At 33.0% G+C, this 23,802-nt stretch overlaps 3 protein-coding genes across 3 annotated transcripts; 2 read left to right on the top strand and 1 right to left on the bottom strand.

The window, feature by feature from the left end:
* Positions 1-5,282: 5,282 nt before the first annotated feature.
* On the top strand, positions 5,283-7,028 carry LOC107633864 (Leucine-rich repeat protein kinase family protein). Its single transcript, XM_016337461.3, has 2 exons — positions 5,283-6,537; positions 6,673-7,028. The coding sequence occupies exons 1-2, from the start codon at positions 5,283-5,285 to the stop codon at positions 7,026-7,028; spliced, it is 1,611 nt and encodes a 536-aa protein (XP_016192947.2).
* A 275-nt stretch (positions 7,029-7,303) lies between these two features.
* Positions 7,304-11,266, top strand: LOC107631571 (alpha amino-terminal protein methyltransferase). Its single transcript, XM_016335061.3, has 8 exons — positions 7,304-7,702; positions 7,877-8,021; positions 8,144-8,202; positions 8,682-8,801; positions 8,979-9,080; positions 9,735-9,789; positions 10,300-10,397; positions 10,982-11,266. The coding sequence occupies exons 1-8, from the start codon at positions 7,436-7,438 to the stop codon at positions 11,105-11,107; spliced, it is 972 nt and encodes a 323-aa protein (XP_016190547.1). The 5' UTR covers positions 7,304-7,435; the 3' UTR covers positions 11,108-11,266.
* A 716-nt stretch (positions 11,267-11,982) lies between these two features.
* Positions 11,983-13,651, bottom strand: LOC107631573 (polygalacturonase inhibitor 2). Its single transcript, XM_016335063.3, has one exon. The coding sequence runs from the start codon at positions 13,412-13,414 to the stop codon at positions 12,386-12,388; it is 1,029 nt and encodes a 342-aa protein (XP_016190549.1). The 5' UTR covers positions 13,415-13,651; the 3' UTR covers positions 11,983-12,385.
* Positions 13,652-23,802: the final 10,151 nt, after the last annotated feature.

Raw genomic sequence — 23,802 nt, 5'->3', positions numbered from 1 at the left:
CTAAATAATTATTTAAAAATTTATCTCTTATAAGATTATGAAATCGATTCTTTATAATATTCATAATTAATTTTTTTTAATTAATGTTGTTATTACTAATAAAACTAGAACTACTTCAAAAGAAGAAACATCAATAGATATTCGTATATTTGGATCTTACTTTTCATTTTAACTGCTCTTTGTTGTTAGTTAATATTACTATATTTTAAAATTTAAATTACTAATGAATCTTATTATTCAATAATATTTAACCATGTAATAAAAAAATATACAATAATATAACTACAAAATAAAATTCAAAATAATTGAATGAATTAAAAAATATAAAAAAATAAAAATAAATCTTTAATTGAATCAAAAGAAATTAAAAAAGGAAGTTAATGAATCTTACTAGAAGACAGAAAATTAAGAACGAACAGCAAGAGAAGAGAATTAAAATTTTAGAGAGCATACAAAAGTTATACTTTTAGTACTTAAATTTAAATTACTGACTTAATTTTTAATTATTTTATTATTATTATGTAATTATTTTTATAATTAATATGATATTATTATAAAATAGTGAGATCTTTTTTCTATATATTATGGAAATAGAGATAGATTTTAAAATATTAAAGTGGGGTCAAATTTATTTATTAAGTGAGAATAAATAAATTTTTATTCCGTATACTATATGTTATTCTTATAATTTTGTTTCAATTTTAGATTCGATAAAATATATTTAATTAGTTATATTTTTATTACAGTAAGTTATACTTTTTTACTTCATATCATAAAAATAAATGGATAAATAACATAAACAAATTAAATGGCTTCTAATATTACACCAATATCCTAAAATAAAATAGCGTATATACATATTTTGAATGATTCTATATAATTTGATTTAATTTACATTTTTAATAGTAAATCGAATCAATTAAATTTGATTTAGCATATATATATTGTACCAGTAGTAAATTGAATCAATTGGATTCAATTTAAAATACTATATCAATTAAATTATTATTTAAGTTGTGAAATTAAGTATAAAACTTATACTTTGATAACGTTATACTTTGAAAAATTCAAGTTTAAATTATAAGTAACATCGTCAAAGCAATACGTTTTATACTTAATTTCACAAATTAAATAATAATTTAATTCATATAGTATTTTAATTATTTTTCAAATTATATTACATATCGTATAAATATAGTTGGTTATTTTATATTGTATAACTAATCGTTATTCAAGTTTTAACTCCAATGCTATCTTAGAAGGCTATACAACAACAACAACAACAACAACAACAACAACAACAACAACAAAGTATTGTCCTACTAGGTGGGGTCGACTACATAAATCAAACGACACCATTGAGTTCTGTCATGTATCATGTCTACAGAGAGGCCGTTTACATGTAGATCTCGTTTGACCACCTCATAGATGGTCTTCTTAGGTCTTCCTCTGCTTTTCACCCTTTATCCATCTTCCATCTCATCCACCCTCCTGACTGGGTGTTCTGTCAGTCTTCTTTTCACATATCCAAACCACCTGAAATGCGATTCTACCATCTTTTTCACAATGGATGCTACTCCAACTAACTCTCTCCGTTATATCTTCGTTCCTTATTTTATCCAATCGCGTATGACCACTCATCCATCTCAACATCTTCATCTCTGCCACACTCAGCTTATGTTTGTGCTCCCCTTTAGCCGCCCAACACTCCGTACCATAAAGCATAGCCGATCTTATAGCAGTGCGATAGAATTTACCTTTAAGTTTTAAAGGCACTTTTTTGTCGCATATAAAACCAGATGCACTCCGCCATTTTGACCAACCTGCTTGAATTCTATGATTTACATCATGTTCAATCTCTCTATTATCCTGTATAATGTACCCAATATACTTAAAACTTTTAACTTTTCGTAGGATGTTTTCTCCAATCTTCACCTCTATATTAGGGTTTTTCCTTCTCAGACCGAACTTACATTCCATATATTCCGTCTTGCTACGGCTTATGCGCAGACCATACACTTCTAGAGCTTCTCTTCATAAGTCCAACTTCTTGTTAGGGTATTTCCTTGACTCTCCCATAAGGACGCTATCATTGGCAAAAAGCATGCACCATAGCACAGGCTCTTGAATGTGCTCTATAAGTACTTCCAAGACTAATGTGAAAAGATATGAACTTAAGGAATATCCCTAGTGTAATCTTATACCAATAGAAAATTCCTCTGTCACACCACCTTGAGTCTTCACACTAGTTGTGGCCCTATTATACATGTTTTTAATTGTACGAAAATATGCGATCCTTACTCTCCTCTTTTCTAAGACTCTTCCATAAGACCTCCCTTGGCACCCTATCGTACGCTTTTTCCAAATCAATAAACACCATATATAGATCCCTTTTATTACAACGATACTTTTCCATCATCTTTCTTAACAGGTATATCGCTTCGGTGGTGGATCTGCCTGGCATAAATCTAAATTGGTTCTCTGTTACTTATGTCTCTTTTCTCAACCTCCGTTCTATCACCCTTTCCCATAAATTCATGGTATGGCTCATGAGCTTAATTCCTCTATAGTTTTCGCAACTTTGTATATCCCCTTATTCTTGTAAATAGGTACCAAGGTGCTCTTTCTCCACTTATCAAGCATCTTCTTTGACTTTAAAATCTCATTAAAAAGCTTGGTTAATCAGTTGATACCTTTTCTTCCAAGGCCCTTCCAAACCTCAATCGGGATATTATCAGGTCCTACTACCCTCTCTTTTATCTCGAAATCTCGAATCCTTCAATAATAGTCAAAGAAGGCTATATTTTATATTAATTTTTTTAATATCAAAAGTTCCGGTAATGATTTTTTAAATACTAATAATGAATCAAAAAATATTTTTTAATAAATTTTTAGAAATTATTTATTGTTTTGTTTTAAATTCACAAATTTATAAAAATATAGATTTTCTGGAATTTGAACTAAAATACGAAAATTAGATTTTTATTCTTATTCATTTTAATTTTTAGATATTTTATTTGAATTCAAATGGAGAGTATTTTTTATTGACATTTATGTTTTAATGTTAATATAGAATCATTACTAAATCGAATTTAATTGATTCAATTTACTACTAAAAAGTGTAAATTCTTTCATTTATATAGAATCATTCAGGACATACATATAGATTAGTTTATTTTAGAATATTTACGTAACATTAAACATTAAAGGTCATTTAGTTTATTTATGTTATTTACCTTAAAAAATGCTATAAATAAGTTATTCTAATAACTTTATTATATGCATTTAAAATATATTTATGAATAAGATATAATTATTTTAATAAATTTATTTAAAATATTATAATTTAATATTATAAAAAAATAAATAAATTTTAAAATAATTTATTTTTATGTATGTATTATAATATATAAAAACTTTTTTAGTTATTATAAATATTAAAGTATGTTTTATTTGATAATAGATATGAAAATTAAGAAAAAATTATTTAAAAAGGAGAAAAATAGTTTAAAGGTCTGAGGATTTGAAAATTTATTAAAAAAAATTGGCAATAATACTTTTCTGATTGTTACTCAATTTTGAGTTTAATGATTTAATGATTTATATAAGACAATTATTTACTCTAGTTTTAAGACAAAAAATAAAATTATATAATATATAATACTTTTATATATTTAAAATTGTTAATTTTTGTTAAAAAAAAAAAAAGTGAGGGAGCCAAGGCCTATATTTGTCCCCTTGGATTTGTTCCTGCAATCAGGGACGGATCCAGAAATGATATTATGGGGGCCAATAACATATATAATATTAAAAATTATATAAAAAAAATATATAATATAAGATGTATTATAAAAATATACGAATAGAGAATATATTTTAAAGTAAAAAAATATGTGTATACTTTTTACTAATAAAGTGGTCGATTCTTTGTATCATAAAATTCACCGATAATAGAATTTGTGTCAACATTTTCAACAATTTTCTTTTCAATATAATTAAAAGACAATTAGTAAGAAATTCATCTTTTATTTTGTTTCTGAGTTATTTTTCACAATATTCATAGTTGAAAAAGGTCTCTTAATTGTAGCAGTTGAAACAGAGAGAATTAATACCAAACGAATAAAAAAAGGCCACAAGAAGAAAAAAAATTTACCTTATGAGGTTTAAAAATTTTTATTTAATTAAAAAATATTAGTAATAATATATTTTTCAGATTTTTTTAATATTGTTATTTATTTTTTAGATATTAAAAATTATTAATATTTAAATTAGATTGAACTTTTATTTATATTAGACTAAATACTAAATATTTTTTAAAAAAAATTAAAGTATACATAATAACTTATTACTATTAAAAAAAGTTGGGGGCCGAGGCCGCCACTCGCCCCCTTACGTCCGTCCCTGCCTGCAATGTTAAGTAATTTCGTATTTTGATTTTAAATAAGGTGTACAACAATTTGTTAAGTTAGGAGAGAGATTCAATCTACAATCTCTACTCAAATAGCATAATTTCTCTATATTTACTTAAATATTTTATTTAATTGTAGAGTTTTCACTTTTTAATTTGAATATGGAAAAAAAAATGGTGTTGGACTCAGATGTGGGGAATACAGGTACTTCACAATCATGTGGTGTCAGTGAATAGAACTCGGACCATGCGAGTTCTTCCTTTCATACAAAAATTGATAATAACCACAAGTCTGGACCATGCGATTTATTAAGCAAAATTTTAAAATCAAACAACTCGCATGGTCCGATTTGTGTACTCTGAATTTTTTCAAATTTTTTAATACTTTGTGTACTCTGAATTTTTTTAACTTTTTAAACACAAATCGGAGGGTCCGATTTGTGTACTCCCACAATTTTAAAAAACACCAAAAATTACCATATTAAAATATATCACTCATTTTATTTTCATATCAAAATTTTTTACCCTAGAGTTTTATTCATATTTATTATATCTAAAATTATTTATTTATTTTAGTAATAATTAAAAAATAATAAATAAATGCACTGAAAAATAAAAAGATAATTATGAATCCCTATGTTCCCAAAGTCTCTCCCAAACTTTTTCGCAACACAAGGGGAAGTAGGATTTTACTCATTCTTCCGTTGTTTATTCTTTTTATTTTCCTACTAATTACTAATAAATGTTTCTTCTTTTGGTTCCCATGAAATTCCCCTGTTTACAGTTCAGTTTTCTTTGCCAACCGTTATTAGGACGTTAATTGAGTAATAATTGTTAAACTGAAAAGAAAAAAAAAAAAAGATTGAACTCATTCATGGCTACCATTTCTGCAACTTGCTACTTCTATATTCTATCATGGTTATGGTTATGCTCCATGACACTATGTGGAACAGTGTTAGAAGACCTAAAAAACTTGCATCCACCTCCAGAATTTAACTCCACAATCATGACAAACTGTCTCAATAACCCTTCGCTTAGGTACTGCAGTTCCTCTCCCATGAACTTTGACGAAATATTCAAATACACCATTGTTGCTAGCCATCTCTGCAATGAATCAAAGAACCCCAATTGCATAGAATCCTTCCCCAAAGTTGATCTTAGAAACCGTCCAAACATTGCACCTCTTTACTTGTCATTTGAATTCTTCTGGAGGTATTGCCCCCTAACCATAGTTTCCATTGATGTGTCAAACAACTCTTTGAAGGGGAATTTTCCTATTGATGTTCTTCATTGCACTCAAATACATGCTCTTGATTTAAGCATCAATGAGTTTTCTGGTGATATTCCAATTCAGAGTTTCACTCCTCTCACCAACCTTACTTTCCTTAACCTATCCTATAACTGCTTCTCTGAGAGTGAAGAACTATCTGATTCACAGTTCTTCAAAAGGTTTAATTCTTCAAGTTTTCTTCATTCTGGTGCACTCTTGGATCACAGAAGGTTCTTCACATTGAAGGTTGTGATCTTATTGGTTGGTTTTCCCATCCTTGTCATTCTGATGGTGATTTTCTTAGCATGGCTTTGTTTTCAAAGGCCTGATTTTCTTCCGAGAAAACTTCAAAGAAGAAGGACCTTCACACCTGCAATTCTAAACGCGGCGACATCTGGTTTTTCAAGCAAGAATTTAGTAGGGAAGAGTGATGTTGTTCACATCTACAAAGGGGTCTTGAGAGACGGCACACAAGTGAAAATTGAGATGTATTGGGATGAGATATCAAGGGAGAGATATCGTAAATTTGTTGAAGAATGCAAGGTGCTCTCTGAGTTAGACCACAAGAACCTTGTTAGGGTTCTAGGGTGGTGTAAGAGCAGAAAATTCAGGGCTGTTATCACAGAATGGACAAGAAAGGAGAATGTTGAAATGTGGTTATTATCAGAGTCTGCTCCACCACCATGGAGTCATAGAGTCAAAGTGTTAATGGGAGTTGTAGAATGCATGCAGTATCTGCAGGAGGAATGGCCTCAAGTTGACTATGTTCTCAACACAAGTAGTGTTCTATTGACTCAAGATTTGGAACCATTAATTTCAAGGTTCAAAGTTGTAGATCATAACATTAGTACTACAAGAAGTAAGATTAATAAACAATTACCATACACAATCATAATTTCTTATTTTCTTCCCCTTTGATTATTATTATTGTTATAGTACTGTTTTTATGGCTTGTCTAGTAATCACTAATCAGTATTTATTCTATTTGGTTTAGATATATGCAAGTTTGGTGTATTCATGCTGCAAGTGATACTAAATAGGAAGGGTCAAGAAGAGTTTGAAAGGGATGCAAGTGGGTTCATTAAGTATATGAGAAGTGTTGATCCTGAAGAGTTGCAACAGATGATTGATGAGAGAATGGAACTAGGTGAAACTAGTTTTCATCAAGTTAAACAGGCTGTATCCCTTGGATTAATGTGCATAGACCAATCAAACAGTGAGCAACCGAGCTTGGCCTTCATATCTAATAGCATTGCCAGAGCCTACAAGGCTACCCGTGTTTTGCCATCTGCAAATCATACAATAACAAGATCCCATGGAGGCCATAGATTTAAGGGACACAAGACATAACTTGTTAAATATATACTTCTATCTATGTAGAGATAAATTCAAACTAGCATTAGAAATATAGAAATGATATTGTATGTCTAATATTTCTTCTCGGTTCCTTTTTGCATGTCAATATCTAGGTGTATAAATAATACACACACTCTTAGAGATAATTTTATATCTAATCCTTGTGTATTTTATGTATGAAATAAACTCTTGTAAAACAGAAGCGTATGAAACCATGAGAAAGACCTAAAATTTATTTAACAAAAGCTTAAATTTAAGTCCTTTTTTAATCTGTCAACTGTTATTACAAAAACCTCTTAGTTGTATATAACTTTTGAGATATTTCCACTGAATAGGACATCAATTATTTTATTTTATTTGCTTTTTGTTGGGTTGATAAAACTAAAGTGTGAGTGATTTGGATGAAGGTTATGAAAGCAAATTGGGCTTTTAGTAATAGAGAATGCTCTGTTATTGGGTTCCTTCGCACTTGTGTGAGTCTGAGTAGTGGTAGTAGTCATCGTTGTTCTGTGTCTTTCCCTCCAAACCGTCGAATTAGGTGCATGGACGCCGCCGGCTTAGATTCCGATGGCCGTGAATTCAAGAGCCCCGACGAGATGTGGACCGAGCAAGCCGGTGACCCCAACAAGAAGACCCTTTGGTACCGTAACGGCGTCTCCTATTGGGAGGTACGCTTCCTCCATTCCCTTCTATGATATCTCAGCTAAATTCAATTCCTTTATGCTTTTTTATTACTGGGTTTATCATGGGAAGGTTATGAATGAACTATTATTGGATAGTGTTGAGTGCTTGTAGTGATTTTTTGTTTTTATTTTTATGCTTTGTCTGGATTGTGTGAGCAGGGTGTTGAGGCATCCATGGATGGGGTATTGGGAGGGTTTGCAAATGTGAACGAACCTGATATCAAATGCAGTGAGGAGTTTTTGAAGATTATTTTGTCTGAACGTTTTCCAGCTGATGCTAGACACCAACCACTTGTTGCTCTTGGTACTCACTCCTCCTTTTTAGTGTGTTAGGGAAGGAGACCTGCTTTCATGGAATGTATAACTGCTTTAAATGTTGAATTTTTTATTCATGGGAGATCTAATAAGCAATATATTGAATTCCAGATTGCGGTTCTGGCATTGGCAGAATTACAAAAAATCTGTTAATAAGACACTTCAATGAGGTCTGTCAGACTTTTTCATCCTTGCATTGCATTTATATACTGTGTCTGATTCTAGCTGTAGCAACTTGTGTTCTTTTGTAATCCATCAACTGATGCATATTTAAACTTATTGTTATTGGTGCTACAATTAGTTGGAGCATATGTCCTTTTTAGTTTGATGTTACTGATATCCATGGCCTAAAATTGCCAATGTCTGTGGCTATTTTCCCCCTTCTTCCTCTCCTCATCTTTTCCTAATTTAATTTTGTGCTTTTGGCACATGAGTAATGCAGTTTAGGTTTTACTTATTTTGTTTTAATCTATATGCCTAGCATATCTGCTTGACTGCGCCTCTCTTACAGATGTCATGTGTCTATAACTTTTTTACTGATAAAATATAGATTTTTTAAAAGTTCATTTTGGAACTCTTTCAAGCTTGATATATTTAAAGTAATTGAACAATTTCCCCCCTAAATTTTCTCTTGTTAAAAAAAATTCAGGTTGATCTTCTTGAGCCAGTATCACACTTCTTAGAGGCTGCACGTCAAACTTTGGGCCCCGAAAATCATATGAATTCAGATACTCACAAAGCAGTTAATTTTTATTGTGTTCCTCTTCAGGTATGTGTACTTCACCTTAAGGTATTTAATGATTGCTCCCCCCATACTCCCCTCCTTGTGCCCATGATAGATAAGTACATGTTTTGTTGCCTTGTTGGCCAACTACACATTTTATAGCCTCAAAGCCGATTTATTACTTTATTCATCATTTAACAGCTCTTGCATTTCCTGTCGTAGGATTTTACACCAGAATCTGGAAGATATGATGTAATATGGATTCAATGGTGTATTGGTCATCTAACTGATGATGATTTTGTTTCATTTTTCAAGAGGGCAAAGGTAAGTTGTTCTCTTTTTTGTTTTATTAATATTTGTTATTCTGGAATCAGAGCATTTACAGTGCCTCCAGAGAACATTTGGTGCAATTAATTTGAATTAGGGAAGGTTCTGTAGAATTATAGATTTACTCAAGTCTACATATTTATCCATCAGTCATTTTTGGTTGGCATTTATCATATATGTGGTTTGCCTTGGTACTAGCTAGCTATTCTTGCAATATTTCATTGGATGATAACATAATAAGAATTTAGTTACCATTTATAAATAGTATGTGATGTATTCAGCTATTCACTATGAGTGAGTCTCTCTGTTTCTTTGTTCAGAGATACAGAATAAACTGTCATGTATATTTCTGTCATCTGTAATTTATCATAATGTTATTGTGGACTGAAGGTTTATAACTTTGATGTGTTCCTTAACCCTTACCTTTCATTTAATTTGTACATTTGTGATGTGTGTTGAGTTGAAGTTATTATATCTGTCTCAATTGAATACTGTGGACTCAATCATTTCCACTCTCTTAATTTCACTATTCACATAAGTATGCAGGATATGTCTACTATATCTGTTATCTCTCACATGTACTGAATGAAGTTATAAAATTTGTCACTACTGTCTCATGTTTCCATGCTAATGGCTTTGACAACTCTTTAGGTTGGCCTCAAACCAGGTGGATTGTTCATCTTGAAGGAGAATCTTGCTAGAAGTGGTAATTTACTGTTGGTGCTTTTATTTTTTTTCCTCCGTTCACAGTAAATGATTTACTTCATGTATAACATTCAACAAAGAATTTGCTTAGTTTGCTGTTCTGAAATCTATACAGTAATACAGTATATATCCAAAGTCCCAAACCTTGACCGAATTAAGACTTAAGACATATCACAACACATTTTCTTTGGATGAGACGTTTTTGGCAAAGTCATATAATACAGCTTAGAACAGTCCAAGAGAATAATTGATTACATGTTAAAACTGTTTTTGACCACTTCTAAGCACATAATATATTTATTTAAAAATTGCATGAGATAATGTAGGTTATCTAACTTTGAAGTTTCTAGCTTCTCTTTTGTTGCTTTTTCTGATTTTTCCCCAAACTTTATTTGACCCTTCATATGATGTTAGTAATTTCAGTGGCTGTGGTCATTTTATTTATCTGAAACATGAAATTGAAAGTTTACCATTTTGTTTTGGATCTTGGATTCTACTTTGCTCCTTGCAGGATTTGTGCTGGATAATGAAGATCGAAGCGTTACAAGATCTGACTTGTACTTCAAGGAACTCTTTTCTCGATGTGGATTGCATGTCTACAAATCAAAGGTATTCAAAACCAAATGTGCCTGCCGAGGCTCAACCGGCCTCAATAATGTTTTTGATATAGTATTCTTTAATGTTCCAGTTTTGGTTATATTAGAGATTGGAGATAAACTAGACCAATGCTTCCTAGATATATTATTATTTTTCAATTATGTTTGATGACCATTATAACTTAATAATAAGTAGCCTTTAGAGGTTTTTTAATTTAACACGTCTGTGCCAAAAAGGTCAATAAACCAAGATGTTTTTCTTTAATCCTTTATCCACTTGGTCTTCTCTACTTCCCCTTAGTGGAGACACGATTAACATATAATATTCTGTGTTGGCCTCCAAATCTTTGAGAAACTCCTGGCCTATCTCTTAGAACAAAAGTATCATATTTCAAGCTGTCAATATGTCATAGTTCAACCTTGCAAGGTATTTATTTCCAGATGCTGATTTTCTTAATTAGTTATGCACTTTTCCACTATGTCAAGCCACGTCCTGTCGTCATTTAATATTATTTATTTCTCGTGGACACGTATTTATATAAAAATAAGGTTGGAGCCTTATCGTTAGAGTCTCTTATCTGCTTTTAATTGTAACAGGATCAGAGAGGATTCCCGGAGGAATTGTTCGCTGTGAAGATGTATGCATTAACCACAGATGTTCCAAAGAAGGTTAACCGCACCAGATCTAAGTCACAAGCTAATAGGCCCAGGATCATCAAGTGATGACTAACTTGTTTGATATGATATGATATCCATGTTATACTATTATAATACTCTTATTATTATCTTAGAATAGGTATTAGTTTGTTTTTCTATGCCTGTCATCATTTTAACAGTAAGTAAGCTTGTATAATTGTAATGTGAAATGCAAATTTTTTGGCATATCTAGCATCTGCTAGCCGATAGGTCCCGAAGATTTCTAGTGAGGTGATTTCCTCTTTTAAGCTACCTATAAGATTGTAACATTTTGCTCGGAACTCCGGTGTGAGTGATATCACTCGGTTATCCTCATAAGTCAAAATGATTAAATGAGTACCAACGGAAGAAAAGGACTCTCGTGGGGCCCCTTTAAAAGATTTTGTGTTTGCTTTCGCAACTCTGCAATGGACACTTGCTCAACAAATGCTTATAACAATGGACTCAAATTAATTTTTGGAAAAATTTGGCTAGTATGTAACCATTAAAAAAGAGTGAGTCATTGAATGAAATCTCACATTAATCTCATACCATTAAAAGCCTCATTAATAGCTATTTGATGACTATAAATTTTAAATGTTGTTAGTCTCTAACATTCCTCTTAATTTTTTTTGTACTAAACAAATAAGAAAGAAAACAAAAACAAAACACATCAAATTAATCAGATAGGATCATATATCTGAGCAAACTAAAATTATTTATGACACAAATTATATGCAACACACACATTCTTTCCATAATATTTATCCGGGATTTGTTGCAGAATCATTTATTATCGTATCAATTAGTTAGAGCGATAACATGTACTTTTTTTGCTATATAAATTATAAAACGGAAAAGTCTAGGAACCAGCAGCTTTTTTAAATTTGGCCAGTATGTAACCATCAAGAAAAAGTGAGTTATTGGATGAAATCTCACACCAATTTCATACCATTAAAATCATTATTGATGATTATTTGATGACTACAAATTACAAAAGTTACTGGTCCTTAGCACTTCTCTTGTAAAACCATACATTTGTTATGGCTTAGTCTATCATGTTGCATCGTAATCGTAGATCACACTTGATCTAATTTATATACTAAAATGGATATTATTTAATGTCTCAAATCTTGAATATAAATATTATTTCCCTATGTCAAGCACAGATGATTTATTTATTATTTATTAATTTATTTGCCATGAAAAGGACGTGGAACTATAAAGTACGACAAATACTTCATCCAGCACCCCAATGTCGGCAGAACAACATAAACTAACTGAACATTGAGCAGAGAGCGAGAGATGAAGAATCCATTGAGTTTTTTAGCAGCTGGGAAGAGGAGAGCCGCACAAGCACTTGTTACCAGCATACGCATAAGCATCGAATCTCTGCAAGTTCCCGCCCTGAGGTATCTGACCGCAAAGACTGTTGTAACTCACGTTAAACCTCTTCAAGAACTTGAGCTGAGTCAAGCTCTGTGGCAGTGTCCCGGAGATGCCGTTGTTCCTCAGATCAAGCGTGTTCAAGTTCGAAGAAAACCCTACCTTTCCAATATCGAAAGCGAACCCGTTCTTCGCTAGCGCGATCTTCTGCGTGTTCTTCTTCGCACCGAACAGCACCGAAGCGTCACCCACCAGAGAGTTCCCTGACAGGTCCACGATTGCCAGGTTTAGATTCGAAAGTGACGTCGGAATCACTCCGGAGAGTTTGTTCTGAGACAGCGTCATCGAAGTGAACTGACTCGAGAACGACCCGTACGACGACGGGATCTGTCCGGAGAGAGAGTTCCCGTCGAACGTGATCCCGACGAGGTTGGGGAGTGAAGAGAGTGAAGCTGGGAGAGCGCCGGAGAGCTTGTTGTAGGAGAAGTCGAGGGTGACGAGGGTTTTGATGGAGGAGAGGAAATCAGGGATGGTGCTGGAGACGCTGGTGTGGCTTATGTAGAGGTAGCGGAGCTTGGTGAGTTTTGTGAGGGTATTGGGGATGGTGCCGGCGAGGTTGGTGATTTGGGAGAGAGTGAGGAAGTTGAGGGACGGGAGGTCTCCGATGGAGGGAGGGATGGATGTGGCCTTTTGAAGGGTGATGCCGGTGAGGTCCAGATTGTTGACGCGGTAGGTTTGGGTGTCGGTGTCGCAGGAGACACCCTTCCAGCCACCACAGCAGTCAGTGGAGGCGTTCCAGGTGGAGAGATCAGAGGGGTTGCCTAGTTGGCTCTTGATCCGGAGGAGGGCCGCCTTGTCTTGAGGGTTGCATTTATCGGCGGCGAGCGCTGGATATGTGAGCACACATGTGGTTATGGCTAAGACTAGTAGCTGCTTCATGGTGATTCCCATGTTCATGTTAATGTGCATGCGACTTGTTTTGTTTTTGTTTGGGTTGAGTAGAATGCATGAGATACTGTCCCTTTATATAGATTGTTGATCGAGTTGTTTTTTCATTTTTTCGTTAAAAATAAACAGTCAACTTAATTTAAAGATGAAATAAGACTTTATTAGGTATTAATTGAAAATAGGGATCACAGCAAATTGAGATTCAAAGATGTTAAAATGAATGAATATGAAAATGCTTTACAATAAAGGAGCTAGTTATTGATATATATACGTCTCTGTGGAATAGATGGATGTTGCGGCTATGGCCCGTTCCAAGTGGTTGAAATTGTACCAGTCTGATCTGTCCCTCAATAAGCCATCATCATAACTCTTTTTATAATCATGAACCTACGTAAGAGTTAATTCATATGATTGATTGTGTTTAAACATAAAATCATATTATTAATTAGGGTAATGGCCAAGAAAGGCCAAAAATTGATCGACTAATGATTTGGTGACATGTAGCAATAATATTTTTAAAAGAAGTCTTAAATAAAAATATTAATATGTGATTTAGACTTAGTAAAGTACATAACTTTCCTTCTCTTACCACAATAGCAATATTAAAAAAACAAGGCCAAAAAACATTTTTTTGTTGCGGTTGAGTAGTGAGGAAAAACCAAATCCATTGCAGTGGAGCAAAAGGAAGGAATCACCACTTGCTAAGGGATCAGCAGTGGCTGCTCGCTTCGGTGAAAAGCAATTTAGAGATGCTGATGATCGGCGATTCCTAATAGATACAACAGGAGCAGCGGCAACAAATAGATTCATTGTGATAGAGCTGGATCTATAGGATACCGTCAAAAAACTAATCTGCCGGAAAAGAAGAACAACGTCAGAGAAGCATCGGTTGCAACTGGCCAACACTGGCTGCGTCAGTGAGAAGCAATTTGAAAATGCTGATCGGCGATTTAGAGATGTTGATCGACGTCGGAAAAGAGGAACATCGGTTCCAACGTCACCATGAAGAAGATAGTGGCGCCGCCGTGAGGACACACTACAAGAAAAGCAATAAGTACCGTCAGATTTAATGTTGGTAACGATGTCGAGTTTGTAAGGTTGAATAGTTACCAGTGGATTTTAGTTTCCGACAATAAATCCGCCGGTAATATTTGGAGAAAAAAAATTGGCGCGTCATTTACGGTCGAAAAATTTCGACAGTAACTCCAATTAGTGAAACACTCCGTTTTGGTGATGACCCGCAACGATTTATTCTTGGATTTTTCCGACGGTAAATTTGTTGATAACATGGTGTATATTCAAATCACAAACCCTCTTTCCCTCATTTCAGATTCACCCACTCTCTCACTCACCACCGCTACCGCCGAGACCACCCCATCACAGCTTCCTTTCCGTCGTCGTCAACCCACCACCAACACCTCCCTTCTTCTCCTTCTTCCTCCCCTAGCCTCTTCTCCTTTCTCCTCGTGCCGTTAAACCACCATCGCGCTACCGCTGTCCACCAGCCTTCGACAACTTACCTAGCCTTCAACGACCACCCTTCCGCTTCCTCTAGCTCTAATAACATTATAGTGCTGCTTCTCTTCACCTCTTCTCAATTCTCTCATAGTTTTGTATTCCAGGTTTCTCTGGCAATGATTTCATTTTGTTTACTAAAGCTACTACTAGAGATTGCGAAAATTTGCTGAAGGTACTATGTATTTATGAAGAAGTTAGTGGACAGGTAGTGAATCTCGACAAGTCTTCTATTTTTTTCATCACGAATATCTTTTTTATTATTCGGGATCAATTAGCTGGTCTACTCTCAGTTCCACATGTAAGCTGCCAAAACAAGTATCCCAGCTATGATCAACTAATTTAAAGAGGAAACCTTTAACTACATAAAAGATAAGGTTGCGCAGAAGCTCCAGCATTGGAAGAGGAGTCTTCTTTGTACTAGTGGTAGAGAAGTTCTAATTAAAGCAGTTGCTACTGCGATTTCAATTTATACACTAAGTTGCTTTAAGCTACCAGAGATTCCTCTTAGAGGAGATTAAAAAGGAATCTATGCAGTTTTAGTGGGGACAAAAGAATAATGAGAAAAGGATGTAGTGAATAAGTTGAAAATTTATTTGTAGACTGAAGAGTGAGAGAGAGTTCAACTTCAAAGAATTAAGGGCTTTTAACTTGACAATGTTGGGGAAGCAAGGGTGGTGACTAATTGCAAGATCTCAATCCCTAATTCACAAGATTTATAAGAGTAAGTCTTTTAGATTATCGTCTTTCCTGAGAGCAGGACGTGGCACTAACCTTCTTGGGAATGGAAAAGCATTCTTGAAAGCAAAAAGGTCTTGGAAAAAGGTATTTTTTAGAAATTAGGAATAGGTAATTTGGTTAACGTCTGTGAAGATAACTGGCTTAATCAAATTAACCTTGTTGACATTCATTTGAATAACACAATAGGCCTTAAACGAAAATAGATACCAGATATTATACTACTAGATGAAAATTGGAACCAAGCAATGATCACAGCAAAGTTTCAATTAACAGTGGCACATGCAATTTTAAGGACAACAATTTATTAAAGTGAGAATCGTGTTACCTGGCCTAGGAAAAGGAATGAAAACTATTTCGTTGCTTCAGGGTATTTGCTGGCCTTCCAATTTTACCATGCCCTAGTTGAATTCTTACTATATCAGTGCAGAGTAAAAGAAGTCTTTGATTTGGAACCTAAAATGTCAACCGAAGATTAAGTCTTTTTTTTGTGGAAAGTGATGCATGTAGGGTTACCAGTAAAGGAGAGGTTACATACCAGGATCAATTCGGTGTCCTCCTTATGCCCTCGGTGTATGGCGAGTAAGAAGTCCACTGTTCATTGCCTTCTTTTTTAACCAGACTCAAAAATTGCTTGGAGAATGAATGACATTCCATTTTCATCGCAACAATTGGAATAATGGAAGTGATGCAAAAAAAAACTCCAATTTATAGCATTCTTTACCTTTTGAAAAGCTAAAAATTGGAAGGTATTTGAAGATAAATCATCGATCCCTCAAGAGTTTGTCAGCCAAACCCAAGCAGCAGCTGTTGAAACAATGATTTATTTTCTTTAGTTGTTGATGTTTTTTGTTCACATTTAGTAGATGACTTTTCTTTTTTTTTCTTTATTAAAGTTTCAGGAAATTTATTAGATATTTATCTTTTTAATTAGGATTTTCGTATTTATCCTTTGCTATAAGTCAAATGGACTATTCATTTTATTGAATTAATAAAATCTAACTTTAAAAAAAAAACATATTTTTTGTGTACATAACTCTTATAAGTCTAACCAGCCTTGATGAACTATTTTGGGGGGGGGGAGGGGAGTGGAGAAGGAGACAGTTGTTTTTGGTGGCAATTTTTGATAGATATTTCTGATGATCCTTAAAGAGACTCAACAGGAGATTGTTAATGCCATTATAACTTCATCGTACATTTGGAATGATTGCAAGATTTTGACATTGACAAAAAATATTAGATTAAAATTAGGTGATTCTAACATAAAAAATATAATTATTATTTTTTTTCAAAGTTAGATTTTATTAATCCAATAAAATGAATAGTCTATTTGGAGTTACAGCAAAGGATAAATAAAAAAATCTCAATTAAAAGGATAAATATTTAGTTAATCTCCTGAAACTTTAATAAAAAAAGGAAAAAAAAGTCATAAAAATAAACCATTGCTTCGACAGTTGCTGCTTTTGTTTGGCTAATAATCTCTCACGGAGTCGATGATTTATCTTTAAATACCTTCAAATTTTTAGCTTTTCAATATGCCAGGTAAAGAATGCTATAAATTGGATTTTTTTTGTGCATCACTTTCTCTATTAATCTGATTCTGAACGCACAACTACCATCTCCATGGTTTCAGTTGTTGCGATGGAAATCGAAGCTCATTCATTCTTCAAGCAATTTCTGAGTCTAGGCAAAAAAGAAGGAAGTGGATAGTGAACTCGTCACTCGCCATACACCGAGGGCGTAAGGGGACACCGAATTGATCCTGGTATGTAACCTCTCCTTTATTGGTATCACTTCATGCATCACTTTTCACAAAAAAGACTTAATCTTCGATTGGCATTTTAGGTTTCAAATCGAAGACCAAACCGCTTTTACTCTGCACTGCTCTGGTAAGAATTTAGCTGGGGCATGGTAAAATTAGAAGGCCAGCAAATACCCTAAAGCAATGGAATAGTTTTCATTCCTCTCTTTAGACCAGGTAACACAATCCTCACTCTGATAAATTGTTGTGCTTAAAATTTCCTGTGCCACTGTTGATTCAAAATTTGTTGTGATCATTGCTTGGTTCCAATACTCGTATGGTAGTATAATATCTGATACCCATTCTGGTTTAAGGCCTATTGTGTTATTCAAACGAATATCAATAGGGTTAATTTGATTAAGCCAGTTATCTTCATAGACCTTAACCAAATTACTTCTCCCTAGAGCTTCTGCGCAACCTTGTCTTTCATGTAGTTAAAGGTTTCTTTCTTGGATTGGTTAATCACAGCTAGGAGGCCAAGGTACTTGTTTTGGCAGCCTACATGTGGAACTGAGAGTAGACCAGCCAATTGATCCCGAACAATGGAAGGGGTATTCTTGCTGAAAAAACAGAGGACTTATCGAGATTCACTACCTGTCCACTAACTTCTTCATAAGTGTGTAGTACCTTATGCAAATTTTTGCAATCTCTAGTAGTAGCTTTGTTAAACAAAATGGAATCATCCACAAAGAATAAATGACTGATCTTAGGGTATCTAGAGTTCAGCCTTAAACCAGAGATTTTTAGCCTTCGTTTTCCTCTGTGGAGCAGACGGAATAGACCTTTTGTACAAAATAAAAATAGATAGGGAGAGAGGGGATCGCCTTGACATAAACCTCTGCATGGTTTGAAGAAACCATGAGGTTGACCTTCCATAGTAATGGAGTAAGAAACCATCTCCACACATTCTCTGATCCAGTCAATCCACTTTTTGCAAAAACCCATTTTGTTCAAAATAGCCCATACAAAACTCTACTCAACTCTGTCATATGCTTTATTCATATCCAGATTTAATGCTAATTTATAATCTCCATAGGTCTTATTCAGGAAGTGCATGAATCCGTGAGCAATCAGCATATTGTCACTAATTAATCTCCCTTTAATAAAAGCACTCTGAGTGTCGCTAATAATCCTATTCATGACATTTTGTAATCTGTGTACTAGGCTTTTAGAGAGTATTTTATAGAAAACACTACTCAGCCTTATTGGTCTGACCTGCTTCATAGAGTTAGCATTTCTAACTTTTGGAATAAGACAAATATTTGTATGATTGAAAGCTTTCACATTTTACCTCCTGAAAAGAAGCTCTTGACTGCACATATCACATCCTTTTTAATTAGCTATCAATAGAACTGAAAAAACTTGGCCGTAAAACCATCATCTTCGGGGAATAAGAAAGGATTGATAGAGAAAGTTGCTGACTTAATCTCCTTCTCTGTCACTGAATTTGTAAGAAAACGGTTGGTAGTGTCATCAATTTTAGTGCCTATTTTCTAAAGAACTTCAGTTGGATCCATCGGGTTAGATGTTGTAAAAAGCTTAACAAAATAATCTTGCGCAGCTGCCGCAATACCAACTTGATCCAATGCTAAATTTATCGTCTACCAGTTCTTGAATTTTGTTTCTGCGACATCTTAACTGAAATTTAGAGTGAAAAATTTTGTATTTTTATCACCCCAATTTAGCCACTGTACCCTGAATTTTTCCTTCCAAAAACGCTCCTCTTGTTCCAAGTTTTCCTCTAATTCAGCCTCCGAAATTCGGACAGTAGTGCTATTTGCCGCCACTCCTTTTGCCTTCTCATCATCCAACCTTGCTTGCAGGATTTGAATTTGAATTTTTGAATTAGGAGCCGTTGATTTTTGCCAATCTACCAGCTTATGGCTGCAATTTTTTAATTTCGCAGCCAGTTTGAACATAGGAAAACCAACAACATTTAGGTCCCAAGCTTGTTTAACAATTGTAGAAACCTCCTTTCTAAACATCAACGCTCTTGGAATCTGAATCTTCTTTTAGTTCTTCGATTTTCTCTCTCTAAGCTAATTGATAATGGGAAGCAATATGATCCGGTATCATCTAAATGAGCAACAAAACCATTCGGATATGCTGTCCTTCAGCTCTTAGATGCTAAAGCTCTATCCAACCTTTAATTTCTTGAATGAAATTACTTCCAAAGTGCCTGTTGCACCATGTAAATTTCTTTCATTCATACCCTAGATCCACCAAATCACCTTCATAAATAAAGTCAGTAAAGCTCTGAATAGATGAGACTGATTTCATCTTTCCTCTCTCCTTCTCATGATGACCTTTAATTGCGTTAAAGTCTCCCACGCCACTACTAGATTTTTCCTGTCGACTCTCTAATTCGTAAGGTCTTAGCAAATTATTCTGCTCTAGCTGTCTCATCCGTGTGTAAATGTACTGCTATGACATCCCAAACCTTCATATTCTGCTGATCCTCCCAAGTGAAATGTATAAAGAATGAATCATGTGGCAAAATCTACAATTTCACCTCTTTCTTCTAAGCTCCCGCAAGACCAACCGGCTTAACACAAAACAGCAACTGAAAATCAGCTCCTATAATCACTCTCTCCATTGTCGAAGTATTACTTTAGTTTCACAGAGAAATAATACTTTGGGAGAATGGGATTTTATAATCCCTTTGATGTAAATTGTCAGGAGTTTTCCCAAACTCCGACAGTACCACATTATCATCTTCATAGCTCTTCGGATGCCCTTTGAAGGATGGCACCCTCTCCATCGTTAACACCAACATTTATCTCCTGACAAACCCTTTTCTGCCCTATATTATCCTTTTTCTCCTGAGATCTTCTTTTCCTTCCTATAATGTCAATAATTTTTCTCGCAGCTAATTGTTTCAGTTTGGGTCTCCTCTGGCTACTCTATTTTTCGTAGCTGCTGCCTTCTTTAAATACAAAGCATTCATCACTCCCTTGAATATTATTGAGAACTCCCAACACGGTCATTGGTTTTACTACTCTCATCATCAAGATTCAGTAGCAGTTTCTTCTTATTGAGAGAGTTAATTACCAATTCTTTCCCATTTTTCCTCTGATTTTTCCTCCATGGATAAGTTAGTTATACCTTTAAGTAAACTCACTAGTATTGACTTTTTATCTTTTATCCATATCCGATCTTCCACTACAGAATTAGGAATATATAATGGTATCATTTGAGTTTTGCTCCAGCTTTCCACCCTGTTATGACCTTAGCCACTCTCCCATCCTTCCTCATCCACCTCTCTTTTCAAAGAGTCCTCTAGCTATTTTTTACAGCCTCTTGTTTCGTGGCCTAAGTGTCCATAATAATTACAAAATATACCAATGCATTCATACTTAAGTGTTACCTCGATTATCTTCTTGTTAGGACCTGCCACTTTAGTAATTCTGTGCAAGGGTTTGGTGATATCAAGATTAATTTGAGCCTTGATTATTCTGTTTTCCTTTCCTCTCACTTGAAAAATATCCACGTCTAGAATCTCTCCCATATTTTCTCTTATCTTCCGGTCAATCTCTTTGGTTTTATGATGTTCCAGAAGCTCCTGTTGGACCCATATAGATACTTGAGAAAATTCTGCATCATCCATTAGCACATCTTCCTTCCACCTTCTCAAATTTAGGATATAATTTTTGAAGAGCCATGGAGCTCCTCTTCCAATCCTTATCATATCCATCTCCTCGTGAAAATAAAATTGAAAGAGGTTTCCTCCATGGTCCGTGACCTTAAACCCTGCTGGTTGTCTTCATATTGCCTGCATTGTTGCCTGTAGAGTACCTCCAGAGAAGGGTCGATCAGCAAGTAACCTTTTAAGGAGACTCCTAGAGCATCTCTCAACACCAGATTGAATATCTTCTTTCTCCACCCTCACTACATCCTCCTCTTTCTCCATATTTTTCCGTTGTCCTTCTCCCTGAGTTGCAACATTCATTGCAATATTGGATCTAGTTGACTGTGTTTTGTGAAATTAGGATTATTCGAGCTAATCCTAGCAGAGCACATTTTAAAATGGCTTTTTTACCTAAATGCGCATCTAAAAAACATTAATTCCCAAAATGCGCATGGCTGAAAATTTTTCTGTAAATACGCATAGCCATTTTGTGGCCGCTGCTCGTGAAATGGAAATGAACTCCATTTCAACTATGGTGCCCACGAAATGGGCCACCAATGTCATGCCAACCACACACGAAATGGATATTCCATTTCCATGAGGGCAGCAACGAAATGGAAGGTGATAACTTCAGTTGTATAAAATTTATAGTACTTGATTTGATTGATTAGGTGTTTAATAATTTTATACTTAAACATAAATAATTAAGATTAATGTTATAATATTAAGCCAGGATGATGCAATGATTGACCAAAAACAAGAGTAATATATATATATATATATATATATATATATATATATATATATGCAAAAATAGAATAATTTGAGAATAGATATAATTTCAGATGAAAAAATTAGTAAAAATATTTGATATGTGCTGAATGCTATTTAATGAATTAGAAATTTGATATTAATATAAAGGTATATGAATTAATGAATATGTTTTTAACAATATAGAATTTGATATCAATATTTAATTGTTTTTTAGTGTAATTCATAATAACGTATTAATTGCTAGCAACAATTTTTCTTTTCAAATTTTACTTGCACCTTAAATTCTACATCTAATTCTATTTTATCCAATTTTATTCGCATAAAAAAATTATTATTTAAAAAAATACAATATTTAATAAATATAATAATATAAAAACTACTTTAAAAACAACAAAATCATAATTTAATTTTTAAATTATTCTATTTTTGTATATATATATATATATATATATATATATATATATATATGTTACTCTTGTTTTTGGCCAATCATTGCATTATCCTGGCTCAATATTATAACATTAATCTTAATTATTTATGTTTAAGTATAAAATTATTAAACACCTAATCAATCAAACCAAGCACTATAAATTTTATGCAACTGAAGTTATCACCTTCCATTTCGTTGCTGCCCTCATGGAAATGGAATATCCATTTCGTGTGTGGTTGGCATGAAATTGGTGGCCCATTTCGTGGGCACCATAGTTAAAATGGAGTTCATTTCCATTTCACGGGCAGCGGCCACAAAATGGCTATGCGTATTTACAGAAAAATTTTCAGCCATGCGCATTTTGGGAATTAATGTTTTTTAGATGCGCATTTAAGTAAAAAAGCCAATTCTTTTGGGCAATTTTATTTTTTGCACTAATTTTTAGAAAAAAAAATATTATTTGTACTTATATTTATTAGAATTTTCATACATAAATTAATATAATTTATATTTATATTTTTTATAATCTGTACACATAAATTAATAAAAGTTATTTGTTAAAAATAATTTAATATTTGTACTAATTAAATAATAACAAAAAATTTTAAAAATTACTGGTTCCAAAATGTTCTCATAGTTAAATATTGATGGCTATATATAGTTGTATATTTTAAATATTACTTTATAAAGAACGAATACTTTATTCAATATAAAGTAGTTTTTATGTTTTTAAGTAAAAGTTATATGTCATTAAAATTTTTTTGAACTTTTCTTTTCATGAAACTTTGTAAATGTTCTTATTAATTTTCTCTTATTGACCAAGATTTAGTCGGTTAATGTATTTTTATAAGTTGATGTTAAAAAAGTTTAAATATACTAATAAAATGTATGTAATAATAACTAAAATTATAAATTAATATAAATAAAAATTATTAATTTTAAATTTTTCTCATATATTTATGTATAAAAAATGTTAGAAAATCATAAAATTTATTAATTTTTGTTATTAATTAATTATTAATATTTAAAAATATTAATTAAAAAATATTATTAAATTACTAAATTAAAAAAACTGAGTTTACAGTAATTTAGCATTTTTCATTTATATATGTTTTATAGTATAAATAAAAATTTTATTTATATATTAAAATTAGTCTTTAAAATTAGTTATTAATATATTTATATATAAATACATGTGTAATTTAATTTATTTTTTAATATATATTTATATTTTAATATATATTTTATATTAATAATCGACTTTAATAACTAATGTTAGTGTATATACAGTATTAGCCTAGTATAAATGATCTTTTCATCCTATTATGGAGTGAAATGCTAGCTATCTATGTGAAATTTTATCCGATACAAAAAAAACAAAAATTGTGGGTCCGATCCTCCGTTACAAAATGATTCTTTTGAATTATTAGCTTGGGTCTTCGAGCATCGAGTTTCTGCTGCCATCATGTATATCGGAACTGATAAAGCATAAAAAGTGGTAAAATCATTTGGACATGTGAAAA

Source organism: Arachis ipaensis, chromosome B3 (assembly GCF_059453495.1).
Source record: "Arachis ipaensis isolate K30076 ecotype BB chromosome B3, ASM5945349v1, whole genome shotgun sequence".
NCBI classification, from domain to species: domain Eukaryota; kingdom Viridiplantae; phylum Streptophyta; class Magnoliopsida; order Fabales; family Fabaceae; genus Arachis; species Arachis ipaensis.
Note: the sequence above shows the minus strand (reverse complement) of the source record. Positions and strands in the feature narration are given on the sequence as shown.